This window comes from Phyllopteryx taeniolatus, chromosome 2 (genome assembly GCF_024500385.1).
Source record: "Phyllopteryx taeniolatus isolate TA_2022b chromosome 2, UOR_Ptae_1.2, whole genome shotgun sequence".
Taxonomy (NCBI): domain Eukaryota; kingdom Metazoa; phylum Chordata; class Actinopteri; order Syngnathiformes; family Syngnathidae; genus Phyllopteryx; species Phyllopteryx taeniolatus.
The window spans coordinates 35544175-35558864 of record NC_084503.1 but is presented as its reverse complement, the minus strand read 5'-3'; the positions used below and the strand labels follow the sequence as shown (position 1 = coordinate 35558864).

The 14690-nt window shown below is 39.9% G+C and overlaps 2 protein-coding genes across 3 annotated transcripts in view; one reads left to right on the top strand and one right to left on the bottom strand.

Annotated features, from left to right (window-relative positions):
- Positions 1 to 1942, top strand: part of chs1 (chitin synthase 1) — a 29120-nt gene extending 27178 nt beyond the window's left edge. For both annotated transcript variants that reach the window (XM_061765988.1, XM_061765987.1), the window contains exons 33-35: positions 328 to 407; positions 531 to 597; positions 1672 to 1942. In XM_061765988.1, coding sequence (XP_061621972.1) covers positions 328 to 407; positions 531 to 597; positions 1672 to 1743 — 219 coding nt within the window. In that variant the 3' untranslated portion in view covers positions 1744 to 1942. The remainder of the gene's footprint in view (positions 1 to 327; positions 408 to 530; positions 598 to 1671) is intronic.
- A 963-nt stretch (positions 1943 to 2905) lies between these two features.
- On the bottom strand, positions 2906 to 12470 carry ddx21 (DEAD (Asp-Glu-Ala-Asp) box helicase 21). Its single transcript, XM_061765989.1, has 16 exons — positions 12311 to 12470; positions 11104 to 11331; positions 10864 to 11007; positions 10598 to 10673; positions 9554 to 9732; positions 9319 to 9436; positions 8950 to 9135; positions 8310 to 8455; positions 7884 to 8033; positions 6977 to 7138; positions 6758 to 6877; positions 6532 to 6605; positions 6198 to 6357; positions 5454 to 5588; positions 5254 to 5298; positions 2906 to 3788 (listed from the first exon to the last, which is right to left on the bottom strand). The coding sequence occupies exons 1-16, from the start codon at positions 12389 to 12391 to the stop codon at positions 3549 to 3551; spliced, it is 2244 nt and encodes a 747-aa protein (XP_061621973.1). The 5' UTR covers positions 12392 to 12470; the 3' UTR covers positions 2906 to 3548.
- Positions 12471 to 14690: the final 2220 nt, after the last annotated feature.

Sequence of the window (14690 nt, the reverse complement as noted above, 5' to 3'; positions counted from 1 at the left end):
TTGGCAAGCAAGACGCGAGTCATAAAACTGGACACTCAAGTCAAATGCCTAACCCATCTCTGTAATGTATGTCACGACTGACACTTCACACATTCAAACTTACGGCAGTAGAGTAGACTTCCCATACCAATTCCCCCCAAAAAGGAAAATAGTGTATTCATACCTTGTTTTTTTTTTCACTCTGCCTTTGTCAAATGACATGGAAGTAAACATGTAAACTAGTAGTGTCATCAGAGAACACTTAGGCTTTTGCCACCTGGAAGAACACGTAACATCATGGTGAACTGTCCTATTTAATGCCATTTTATGCCATTTTTATCTTGACAGGTGGAGCCTCTCAGCTTGATGTTTCTGTTCTCTTTTGCAATCCTTCTCATCGTCCAGTTTATTGCCATGTTGTATCACAGGTACACACAAACATACACGGTTCCTTCTCAACACCACACATTGTGTATTGTTATTTACATTTTTAAAAAGGGCCTCAGATATGGTGGCAAGCACTGATCTAATTGAGTTACATTTGATTACAGGGTCTACACTTTGATCCATGTGGTGTCATACCGCAGCACGGAGAAGGACTACAAATCAAAAGACGATGTAAGTAAGACACGCAATTACAACCCCAACATCCATATTAACTGCCATCTGATTAGATCAGTGGCTTGCAAAGGTGGGTTGTTGCACATTAGGCTTTGGCGAGGCCCCTTGAAAACTAATCGTCGACGGTGGGGTGGATGGAAATTTTATCGCCTCGAATGACGTACCCCCCCCCCACCCCACCCCACCCCGAGCTAAATTCGGGTCAGTGGGTTTCAATGCCCACCCTTACCCGTTTGGATTTACGTTTGTTTGTTTTTTAAAAAGAGTTCAGCAACTGTTAACAAAGACACAGTTTGTTGTCGTTTTAAACTCAAGAAAATAACATTTTCCAAATGTAAAAATCACAGAAACAATTATTTAAAAATTAAAACTTTTTTATGATTGAATATACACTGCAGATCACATTGACCGATGGACCTTTTTTTGTGTACCAAAAACATAAGGTTAATTAAAGTTTAATTAGGAATAAATGAAAATAAAAGTTCAGGAAAATTATCATGGGTGGCACAGTGGACACCTGGTTAGCACATCCACCTCAGTTCTGAGGACCCGGGTTCAAATCCGACCTCACCTGTGTAGTTTGCATATTCTCCCCGTGCTTGCGTGGGTTTTTTCCGGGTACTCCGGTTTCCTCCCACATCCCAAAAACATGCATGGTAGGTTAATTGAAGACTCTAAATTGCCCATAGGTATGAATGTGAGTGGGAATGGTTGTTTGTTTGTATGTGCCCTGCGATTGGCTGGCAACCAGTTCGGGTTGTACCCCGCGTCCTGCCCGATAGTTAGCTGGGATAGGCTCCAGCATACCCATCACCCTAGTGAGGTTAAGTGTAGTAGAAAATGGATGGATGCATGGAGGGAAAATTATCATTCAATATATTGTTAAAATAATTTTAAATATTGCATATTCATTTCACCTTTCTTGTTTTACTTATTTTTTAAATGACCTAGCCCATCTGTCTGTTTTAAAAATAGATTTAGATAACATTATCATTTTTAGATCAAAAAAGTGACATTGTCATCTGCTCATTTTATGACTTTCGTTGTGTTCATGTCTCTTCGTGTGCCCAGGATGAAGACGATGACTTTACTCTAGAGAACCATCACACCAGTGGACTTAGCTTCACAAGTGATGACTTGTAGTTGACAAGGACTGTCTCGCGGGATTGTACAATATTTGTTACTCACTGCTGACCTTCTCTTTGCTTTACTCTGTTATCAGAAGCCAAAGTCGAAAGTGCTAACAAGCATTCCGAAATAGTTTCATCTGATATACAGTATCAACTTTGTACCCTGAGTCACAGATGGGAAAAGATACATTCATACATAAACATGCATAGAAAAATCAGTGTAACTTCACCATTTGTAATATACTTCTGTTTTAGTCTATTGTGATTGTACTTAAATGTTTTGATTTTTGTGGGACTGTGAAATGATTCATTACTCACTGGAATCTCAAGTCCACTCCTGAAAATGATTTAAAATGCAACTTTTGCACATAGGTGGGAGAAATATTTGACTTATACTGTTGAACATAATCTAACATTGTTTTAAAAAATGGTTTGATAAATTGTTTTCAGTGTAATGCAATAAAATATTAGAAAACTACTTTTTGAGTTTTTGTTGTTGCCATAAAAATATAAGGGTTAACCCTTTATTCATATTCATTTAATTTGTTAATATAGTAGGAAGGGGGGGAAACTAATTTTTGGCCCCTTAATATTGACACAAAATGAAAATAATATTTTCTTGGGCCCTCCAATAATATACATTCTTCTACTTTCATAAATGTTTGAGACTTATTCCAGGAGATCAGCGATCATATAAGGCCACTCTTAGCCATTCTCAGGTCTTTTCATCTGTTTTGGGACACTACGCTGTTACGAGTTGGCACTCTGCAGCTGAGACCAAGCTTTCTGTCACTTGGCAACCCATTTTGCTCCAGAATGTCTACGTAGTGTTGAGATTGCATTGTATACTGCAGATTCAATACACCCAGTGCAAAGCAGCCTCAGAACACACCACAACAGCCTCCTCCAGGTTTCACAATAGGTAAGTGTTCTTTTCGTCACACCTCATTGTCTTTCACACAGAGCTGATGTGACTTGGCAAAATGCTTTAACTTTGTGTAAAGGTCCCAGAAGCTTCTGGCTTGTCAGTGTATTTTCGGCAAATTCAAGTTCTATCAGTTACTGGGGAATCCATTGTGGGGTTTTCTTTCAAAGGGTACTTACAATATTGGTGTTGTCAGTGTTGTGTGTTTGATGTACAGTATGTATGTTGTTACATTTATTGAAGAAACAGCTGTGGTTGACCTTTTTTAATGAACACTTCACTGAAATTAAGAGGAGCAGTCAAACACAGGTAGTAAAAAGAGGCAATTGCAAAGCAATCATCCAATATATTTTGGGGAGAATGTTTTAGTTGAGGTAGGGCAGCACAAGAGACTCCACCACTATAAAGGTTGACAACCGTGATCACTCCTCCCCAAGGGTGGGGGTACAAACTATATACCTCCCACATGAGAGCCTCTCGCCGCCACTTTTCCCCAAATGCTAAGTAATAAGATGTGCCCAAACACTTAGCGGCATACTCACTCCTTCCTTCACTAACGTTCACTTCGGATTTCAGTAAGATACTGATTTGTAAAGTGAACGTTCAATCGTGTCAGTTGAGTTGGAACTAAGTCTTATTACAAATGGGTGCCATTGGTCCAATGTGAGGTGCTAGTAGATGGTAGTTACTCAGAAAACAGGCATTGCAATTTATTTTCAAAAGAAAGAACCTGCTTGTGTATTATGTTGCACATATGCTTTAAATACATTTTATGAATACCTCACACCATTGTATCATCAAGGGGACTTTTACCCGCTAAATATGGCTCTTAATTGACAGCCAATAAAAAACACTGCCAGCCCCATTAGTCCAAATGTTTGGCGGTTCAGCGATCAAAACGCTTGGCTGAAACTGCGTTTCTGTCCGCCTCTGTTTCTGCCATTACCGCCGCTGCCTCTGCGGAACCCATTACCACCACGCCTACCGCTTCCCCCAAAACTCCGGCCCCGTCCACCTCGGAATCTTCCTCCTCTTTCTCCTCCCCTGTCGCCGCTACTCTGCTGCTTCTCCTCCAGTTCGGGGAGCTCTGTGGCCACTGTCAGCTGCCATCGGCGACAATCTTTCCAGCCCTCCTATTCAACCAACAAGAGGCAACAAGAAAATTGTGAATATGACCACAACTAAACCACTACACAAAATACAGCGGTGCCAACTTTAATTCATTCCGTGACCACATTTGTAACTCAAAACACACTTACAAATAGAATACGATTACCATTATTCTGTTCTAGCAACCCCCAAAAGCACAAAAAAACATGTATAAAGTAACAGTTATAGAATGTAAAGAAATAAACAGTGTATAATGATTTCATGCTTTAATCCCTGTTGAACATTGATCCCCTTCTGGTGTGCATGGCTTGGCCACCAGGGGGCAGTTTAATACAGACACACGACCTGAAGACAAAACTGGAACCAATTTGATGACGTACCACAAGACCGCGGAACTAAGATGCAATATTTATTGCTTTTCCCAGAGGCTAAAGAAAAATGCCTCTGAGTATTGTGGAATCTGTCTAGATGTGTTAGTAACACTTGCTTAAAATAAGTTGTTCAAAGGTTTCTATTATAATTACTGCAACATTTTATTAACCAGTCTATCATATTTTGCATTGTTAAGATAGCAGATTTTTGTAAAACAAAATTAAGGGAGTTTTGGTTGAATACACGATTCCCTGTCTAATGTTTAGTTTTCCAGTACACTTCAACTGGCAGTGGAACTCAACAGCTTGAAGCACTGTTTTTTTTTTTTTATTGTCACCATCTAGCCAACTGCTGCTTGTTGGGAAGTAAGCTGTCACGACAGCTAGCGCTCATAAGTAATTTTTTTGCTCAAACTCAAGAAAAAAACAAGCAAACAAACGAGAGGTACCACTGTACCATAACATTTAAATCATTTTCTATCCATTAGGCTCTTTAAAAAAAAAATGATGTGCTGGGCGAATCGTTATGACATCCTTGAAGGGCATAGAAATGGGGAATCATCACTGTTTCATCTTGAGGAATTTAGTAAGACAATGTAATCCATTAATCATCAAAAAGCTAATTTATAGTTCTTGGCGCACTTGATTGATTTAACAACTTGTGCATCCTAGAAATGCTGCGAAAGACAAAGTAAATAGGAAGAGAATAAAGTTTGGGCACTTTGAACAAACAAAAACAAAAAAAACACAAATAAATATTGCACACAGTCGTGGCAAATGAAATCAGTAAGGTTCCCCAAGGCCCCACGTTGGCTTTAGTACTTTCCCAGAAGGCCTTTTTAGCGACTGGACTTTACTGTCGTTAGCATGAATTTACATTTGCCATATTTCCTCATATTTTTCAGGCAAAATAGGAATCAGTCAGACAGCGTTATTTTATTTTGTTACTGTTGACCTGTGCACTTTTATGTCAAATAGAGCTTCAGCACCTTCATCTTCAGACAATTTTTCTTCTGTTTAAACAAGGTATTAACAGTGCAATTCTACCCTGCAGGAATTTAACATTCACCATTTTTCTCCTAATTTGTGTGTCGTATGAGAATATATCTGTTCTTACCTGAATCTCCTTGACTTTGTTAAGTGGGACGTCAAAGCAAACACCCTATTGGAAATACATTTGTTAAAATGATGACTTTTTGCATTTAGGAGGAAAAACAAACATTATTAATATCATCTATGTCAGTGGCTTTCAAAGTGTGGAGACTTTAAAAAGATGTTTGAGGAAGGTTGCAAAGCACTGAAGTACACGATATGTACCATTCTCCCTTTGATGAAGGTCATTCTATGGATTTGGTTTTCAATATCCTCTCCGAGCTGTTCTTTGATGTTTTTCCAAGCATAACCCAGATTATGCATCTCCTGAGAACATACCAACTGTATGGTGGTGTAACCCTGGAGAAAAAAACAAGAACAACATATATTCGGAGCTAAACAAGTAAAAAGATGATTAAGAATCACAATTTAGTTGCGTAAAATAATCTTCATTGAATCCCTTCCGCTCATCCTCACTAGGGTCGCGGGCGTGCTTGAGTCTATCCCAGCTATCTTCGGGCGAGAGGCAGGGTACACCCTGAACTGGTCGCCGGGCACAGCCAATCGCAGGGCACATAAACAAACAACCATTTGCACTCACATTCACACCTACGGGCAATTTTGAGTCTTCAAGTAACCTGCCCTGCATGTTTTTGGGATGTGGGAGGAAACCGGAGTACCCGGAGAAAAACCATGCAGGCACAGGAAGAACATACAAACTCCACACAGGCGGGCCGGGATTTGAACCCCAGTCCTCAGAACTGTGAGGCAGATGTGCTAACCAGTCGTCCACCATGCCGCCTGCATAAAATAAATACATACATTTAAAAAAAGACAAGGTCTGCAGTCTTTATCAGTCTCAAATTGTTGCTACCCTCCCAGTCCGCATGGTAGCAGAAACCATCAATACTGATTTGCAGGCTACAAAAGCACAGTAGTTTCATATGCAGTGTGTCCATTTTAACTTACAGCATCAGAGGTGAGCAGTGACCGCTGCTCCAAACTTGTAGCTCCAGAAATGTGTGCCAAGGCAGCAGCCAGCGCGTCCACTGCTCCTTTCTCCTCTATCAGTTTCTCGGCGGACTCTCTGAAGTATTCAATGGCAACCGCTGGAACCGAGTCTAGGAACCTGGATAAAATAATCAATTAAAATAATCAAAAACTGATTCAAATATGACAATTCCACATGAGCAGTGTTATATTCCAAAAGAAAACAGAAGGAAGTCATTGTTTGAAAATATCCAGATGCAACACATTTGCCTCCATAATTTGCAGACTCACTCCTATTATGCCCCGAACACACCTTAGAGCATCCTTGCTCGATGACTTGATGATGTCATTGGCAGTGGGAACACCAACTCGTCTGAACGTGATGCCCTGCATCAAAAGCAAATACATCCACTTTTAACTTCATAATCAACATCTCAGCTTGCTTTGACACAATCAGCAATTGTTTTACTGGAAGTTTCCATGTAGCTTCGCTTCTCAAAGCTATTTTGATACTTTTTGGTCTAACGGAGGACACATACAGCTTTGTTTTCCACATAGCGTAGCTGATCCTCCTCTCTCCTCTGGTAGAAACAGATGCACATTCCAGTCCTTCCAGCTCTGCCAGTTCTCCCTGAGCGATGAATGTACGATTCCACATCCTGACAAGTGTAGATGAGATGATGAAAACAGTTTCATTGAAATGTGTAATGGGACAAGTTTACCATGAAATAAAAGTTCAGTTTAACAGCATGTCACACCTTGGGTGGAGAACACTGAACCACCAGGTCAACTTCAGGGATATCTAAACCGCGGGCCGCCACGTTGGTGGCCACCAAAACCTCAAAGGATCCGTTCCGGAAGCCTTTCAGTGTCATTTCCCTCTGTTTCTGAGGAATGTCACCATGGAGGGACTGGGTACTCTGGAGAGATGTTTTATATCCACACACACAACATTAATGTTATACTTCTGAAACAAGCTTAACACAGATGCAAATGGTTGATAAATAAAATTCAATCAGCAATAACTAAAACAAATGAGCTGAGCATCCCAATTTTTTTTTAATGCTGTCACATGACCCACATGGAAAAGATCCAAAACATGACAGCTTCTAACCATTTTGACAAACCAAAATTTCGTTCAAATTAGACTATTGAATTGCATAAACTGTGATGTGGACAGCTCTTAAAACGCTCAATGATTCTTGTTAGTGAACCCCTTCACCACAGGGAATACATTTCAGACTCACTCGTACTGTGAAAATCTGCATTAGAGTGACGATACAAAATTTAAAACAAAAACAAAAAAAACTTTACCACTCGCTTTACATTCATTTACACAGTATTTGACATACATACAGTAGTGTCTAACTACATCCATGTGCCTTTAAGAGACAGGGTCTGGTGGGATGGTGTAGGACATCAGCCCACAGCTCATTTTGTGTATGTTTTATTCTTCTCCCAGCATTAAAAAAATGACTGAAAAGTGCATTGGCGACTGTAGCTCTCTTTTCCCACATTTGAGGGCATTACAGTAACTAAATGTAAATGTAAAAACCCATAAAAAAGACTGCTTAAGACAAACAAATATAGCAGGGGAACACAGTATTCAGCATAATAATCATGAGATGCAAACTAGTGGCTATATGTTAAGTGCACATGGCTTACCTGTTTGATAGATGTATTCATGGAAAGTTCATTGGCCTCTTTCTTGGTCTCACAGAAGATGATGGTTCGGCCCTGGCTGCCGCTGTACACCTGGATCACGTCTCCTATCACTGCCGCACGCTGTGACCAATGGCAGGCTATGGCCAGATGCTGCATAGAGTAGGCCATGTATATGCTGTTTAGTGACAGTTTATATTTCTGTTGTACAGACTAGGTGGGCATATGACCATAGGGAAAATTAAATCAATCGTTTAATGGGAACTAATTAAAATCTTCATCTGAACTCGTTGAGCAGACAAGTTGCCATAGCAGAGGCCTGCGTCGCTGTAGCTCATCTTGTCCTACAGACCGCAAAAGTATGACCCTCCTAACCTATAACACTTCACTTCACTTGCTTTGACTATATGGGCACACACCCACACTTACTTCCACAGTTGTTGCGGTTTTCTGTGTTTTCTTGCCAATCAGGTCAACATGCTTGCAATCGGGCCTCATGTATTTCTTGGCCACATTGTAGACCCATGGGGGGCAGGTGGCCGAAAACAGGAGAGTCTGGGGGTTGGAATCGCCATCTGGTGTGGAACGCACACACAATAGGCACTGTTGTCATCTTCAGAAAACAATTGCTTTTTTACATCTCAATTTTAATTGTGGTATACTTATTTTTTCACTCCAATCTTAAAATGTTACTTTAAAATTGCCTTTAAAGCTAAGAAGTGTTGATGCAACAGGTTAAACCTGAAACTGATCAACTCCATTAAAATATCTGAGGTGGAAGAACATCTCAAAATGGATTGTTCAATGTAATCATAAAAAGGGCATGATGACCATGTTTTGGATGTAATTATCACTAATATAATTCATGAGACAACCTGTATTGGTTACACGGTCCTCAACTAATGCTGCAAACATTTACAGCACTAAACATGACTATTGCCTTTTCAAAAACTGTTTTTCATATCTCAAAGAACGAACAATTTTCTGAATGCTGAACATCAGATTTTCCCATGGTTGAATTTAAATTCATTTCAGCATTTTACATCTAAATCAAACAGTAAACAAATACCTTTCTTATAGGAGGAGGCTAGAATTTCTTCCACTTGCTCAGCAAATCCCATGTCCAGCATTTGGTCCACTTCATCCAGAACCACATGCTGCAGTTTTGTGAGGTCAAGTTTATGATTCTGAATGTTATCTTTAATACGACCAGGAGTCCCAACCAAGATATCAATCCCATTACGGATAGCTTCAACTGTAAGAAGGGAAAGAAAAAAAGAACATTCATAGCTGTTAGTAGCATGACAACAAAAGACCTGCACAAAATAAGTATTGTTTTCATTGGTGTCTCTTTTTTTAGTTTGTTATTGAACTAGTACTTCAACACTTTACACCCAACTAGATTTTAAGTGTGCGTGCATATTTGCAAAATACTTACTCTGTGGGTTGTACGAGCTGCCTCCATAGAAACAGCAAATGCTCACTTTCCTGGCGACATCTTTAAAGTCCTTAGTGACCTGGATAGCCAACTCTCTGGTGGGCGCTAACACCAACACCTGCAGACAGATGTGGAAAAAAATCATTCAATACAAATATTTTAACAGGTTCTGATCTCTCTGTGATAAGGTTAAAGGACACGATAACAGCAAAATAATGTTTTAAAGTGTGCACACCTTGGGAGGACGGCCTCTTGCCCGCTCCAATCCATCCATCTGGAGCTTCTCCACCAGTGGGATGGCAAAGGAAAAAGTCTTTCCTGTTCCTGTGCGGGCTTGGGCAAGTACATCATGCCCATCATATACAGAATCAAACGTCTGGACCTGAATGTCAAACAGGTAAGAAACTCCCCGAGCTGAAAGAGAGCGAGAAAGTGACAGCATGAAGGCCAAGAAAAAAATGGGATGGCAGAGCGCAGAACTGATTACCAAGTGATCGTAACAGACACAAGCAGTAATGAGTCTTTGGTTCGTTTGAACCGCAAGTTAGTGTAACTCCTAGGGATGTCACAATATTCACTGTATCACAATATCGCTGCCTACTGCCTGTCAAGTGGGTTTGATGGGCGAGAATGAGAGATATACATTGCATGATGCGCACAGTGGAACAGAAGTGCCTAAACTAAATAAATAAAAAGGGAAATAAATGTTGAAATAAAAACAATTAATATTGAAAAATAAATATTGAAATGCTGAAATAATTCATTTTGAAATCAAATACTGAAATAATTAAATGAATTAATTAAATAAACTGACATAATGAAATACTTCATGACACATTTATTTAATGACTTGTATAGTATTTAATTTTGGCACTCCAGTGCCTCCATAAAACTGTAGCCCATAAGCCATGTACCAGAATAACAAATAGAGCACTGCCTTCTAGTCGTGACAATTGGTTTTGCCTCTAACAAAGGCACACAATTCTTCTGTATTTGCTTGTTGGAATGTGAGCATCAATGGTTGTTTGTCTATATACGCCCTGTATTTGGCCGGTGACCAGTTCAGGGGTAAACCGCCTCTCACCCAAAGTCGGCTGGGATAGGCTCCAACTCACCTGCGGCCCGAGTGAGGCTAAGTTGTTCATAAAATGGATGGATGGATCCTTTATTCAAAAACTAACTTCTAGTTCAAATACAGGCGCCACGCAGCCATGCAACAATTCACACTAGTTTTTGACAGCAGTTTTGTGTAGTGCGTGAAAGTAGACGTGATTGGTACCTTTAAGTTTTTGAATGGTGCCTTCAGAGATTCGGAAGTTGGAGAAGGCTCCTTCTTTCTGCTCAGGCGTTTCCTCCTAAACAATTAGAAACCGTAAATTAAATGAGACAGCTTTCGAAATGAAGGGAAAAAAAAGACTAAATGAGAAGGTCAATGATGTGAAAATTAAATGACTTCCAGTTAAATATTTAGGAGAAAACAAACTATTAAAGACTACTGTTACTTCTGTAAAAGTATGACATCTTAAAATAAATATATATAATTACCAGTCTTAAAGTTTCTTTTTCACTCTCACTGGTTGAGTCGTCTGACTGAGATGGTGTCTGGTTGGGGGTTTGAGCTGGTGTCTCTGGCATGGAATGTCCGTTGATTTCAGCTTCAACGACTGCTTTCTTTTGCTTCTTTTTCATCTAAAACCAAGAAAATGTAAAAACAAAAAGAAAAAAACAGGATTACAATTTAGTTTAGTTAGTAACACCACTTTGTAAGACTACACCAGAACTAACCTCCTCCTTGACTGCTTCTGTGCTCTTTTTCTTCTTTTTCGTTGGTGGCTCAGAAATATTAGTGTGGCCATTCGCGTCTGTGGATTCATCTATTTGGCCAATGACTTGGTCCTCTACCGGCTTGTCTTTTTTCTTTTTCTTTTTTGGTACAGGACTTTCACAGTCCGGCTCTTCTTTTTCCTCCTGCATCATCTTCTTCTTCAGTTTCTTGCCATCCTTGGATTTGATCTTTATGTTTAGAAAATACAATTTAATTGGTTAAAGATCTTTAGTCCACATTCTTGCATGACTATGCTCTTTAAAAGTTGCAGTAAAAAAAAAACAAGTTTTACGAGGCTCCAAATAGAATTTCGTTTGTTTGCAACATAAAATAGACTAATTTACCACTAATGCAAAACAACATGGTATTTTTTTTTGTGTGTTTGTTTTTACCAAAACTCTTTTATGGTCAGACTTAAAAGCCAAATGAAGTTTGTTCACAGCATAATAATACTCTAATCTACCCAATGAAAAAAAATATGGTTATAGTTTTTTCTTAGAATAAAAACATGCTTTGCGAGGCTGCCAGTAGAAATTAAGATTGTTTGCAACAATAGACTTCAAGCTACCTCGAAAGCAAATTACTATGGTTATGGCTTTTCAGTTACAAAAAAAAAAAATATTTCACAAATAAAATTTAGGCAGATGGCTGATAAGCATTTGTTGCGACATACCGCCATCGCAAAGATGTGACAAATGCTGATCTTCAATAACCACTAAAATTACAAATACTTATGTCCTACTTCCTACTTTTTTAATGGGATTTAACGGTAACGTCCTCAGAATGCGACGAAAACGCAGCTCCACTGTGCTCGTGTACGTTGAGAAAAGTTTTCCGCAGTCGACTTCCGGTGTCCGCATGGTTTAAAGATCTGATCTTCACGTGGCCTTTCAACGTGATCTTCTTGCTAGGCTACAATGCTAACGTGTGTGCAACCCTAACTCGGCGACGAAAAGACGTTTTCTGACTTTATATTTTTGTTATACGCAACACTCAGAACATTTGGTCTAATAGCCGCGTTATTTAGAGCTAATTCAGACAAATTGTGTCACATTTTGGCTGGCCGTTAATCCAAAATTGTATGTAGCATGCCGCACCACATGTTGTCAAGTGTCGAAGCGGTCGGGAACACGACGCATTCACGAGCTATTTGGATTTAAAAGTCACCTTTGACGGCTTAAGGTCCGCGGCGGTGTCAATCTCTTCGTCCATGCCTTTGATAACTTCAACAACGTCTTTAGACTTCATTTTTATCTCCCAGGTGGAATCCGGCTTTGTGAACACACGCAAACTCGCGGCCACGCGGATGGAAAAGAACGAGCAGGGTGCGCGCGCACGGGAAGCTGAGCCGAGCATAGAAATAGACGCGATAGATCGCCTAGAGCAAGGCAGGGGAATAACTTGTAAAAGGAAATAAAAACAAGTGATCCATTGGCTACTTCAAAAGAGCCCTCAAAAAGTGGCTACGAAAACTTGCTCAGTTACACACCGATTTGTATTTATTTTAATGATCTAATTTTGGGTCATTTTAAGTTATTAATAATTATTAATCGCTCTTTTGCAGCTGCTGCTGCCATTGTTTTTCAAGCTCATGCACCTGAAAGGATTTTTATATATATATCCTATAGTAAATAGTACCTAAAATATTTCACAACACTGATATACTGTATAATAAAAAATAATTGGACAAATAATATTTCTATATTGTATACTTTTCACTTACTGAACACAAAAGTAAAGGTATCAAGAACCACAAACAAGCAGTGAGTGAAGGTGGATGCAATGAAGGCCTGGAAAAGCATCTCCTGGGAGGAAAACATAAATTGGTGACAGGACGTCCATGGATTGCAGCCTTACATTCAGAGCACCACAAGGATTGGCCACATAAAAAGCTTGGCTGATGTACAAATGTAAAGCATTGTTCCCTTTCAGATGTCTCTGTAAAGTGGGCATTATGAAGGCTGGCATGACCCATGTAAAATGCAAATTACTGCACAGTACAGTATGTGATGTAAACATGGTGGTGAAGTCTGAATTTATTGAACATCACAAACATGCACTGTTTTCACACACATTTCATTATCCTGCTTTAGTAACTTTTTTGGGGGGCGGGGGGGGGGGGGGGTTGTTGTTTATAATACACCTGCATAATAAGAAAATAATTTTTTTTTTTTAACATCTTGTCGCCAAAAATGTCACAACATTTCTATATTTGGTTATAGTTTGCGCTCTGCACTGCATTATACTGAGAGTTGTTTCTAATATTATGTCTTTGGCAACTAAAGGTCATATATATGACAATAATATATATATATTATATACATACACACACACACACAGTGGGTACGGAAAGTTTTCAGACCCCCTTCAATTTTTCACTCTTTGTTATATTGCAGGCGGCACGGTGGACGACTGGTTAGAGCGTCAGCCTCACAGTTCTGAGGACCAGGGTTCATTCCCCGGCCCCGCCTGTGTGGAGTTTGCATGTTCTCCCCGTGCCTGCGTGGGTTTTCTCCGGGCACTCCGGTTTCCTCCCACACCCCAAAAACATGCATTAATTGGAGACTCTAAATTGCCCGTAGGCATGACTGTGAGCGCGAATGGTTGTTTGTTTCTATGTGCCCTGCGATTGGCTGGCAACCAGTTCAGGGTGTACCCCGCCTCCTGCCCGATGACAGCTGGGATAGGCTCCAGCACGCCCGCGACCCTAGTGAGGAGAAGCGGCTCAGAAAATGGATGGATGAATGTTATATTGCAGCCATTTGTTAAAATCATTTAAGTTATTTTTTTCCCTCATTAATGTACACACAGCACCCAAATATTGACAGAAAAAAAATGTAATTGTTGAAATGTTTGCTGATTTATTGAAAAAGAAAAACTGAAATATCACACAGCCATAAGTATTCAGAAGCCTCTCCTCAGTGCAAGGCACATGAAAGCCTGCTTGAAGTTTGCTAAAAAAAAACACTGAAGGACTCCAAGATGGTGAGAAATAGGATTCTCTGGTCTGATGAGACCAAGATAGAAATTGTGGGCTTTAATTCTAAGTGGCATGTGTGAAGCATGGTGGTGGCAGCATCATGCTGTGAGTGTGATTTTGAGCTGCAGGGACAGGACGACTGGTTGCAATCGAAGAAAAGTTGAATGCGGCCAAGTACAGTGATATTCTGGACGAAAACCTTCTCTAGAGTGCTCAGAACCTCAGACTAGGCTGAAGGTTCACCTTCAAAAAAGACAATGACCCTAAGCACACAGCTAAAATACCGAAGGAGTGGCTTCAGAACAACTCCGTGACTGTTTTTGAATGGCCCAGACAGAGCCCTGACTTAAACCCAATTGAGAATCTCTGGAAAGACCTGAAAATTGGTGCCCACCAACGTTCACCATCCAACCTGACAGAACTGGAGAGGATCTGCAAGGAGGAATGGCAGATGATATATAATTGATGATGATATATGTGTGTATATACATATTTCTAATGCTGTATTTTTGCTGACATTGTTTAGTTGACAGAGACAAAATATTAGACACAGCTCTCAGTGTAATG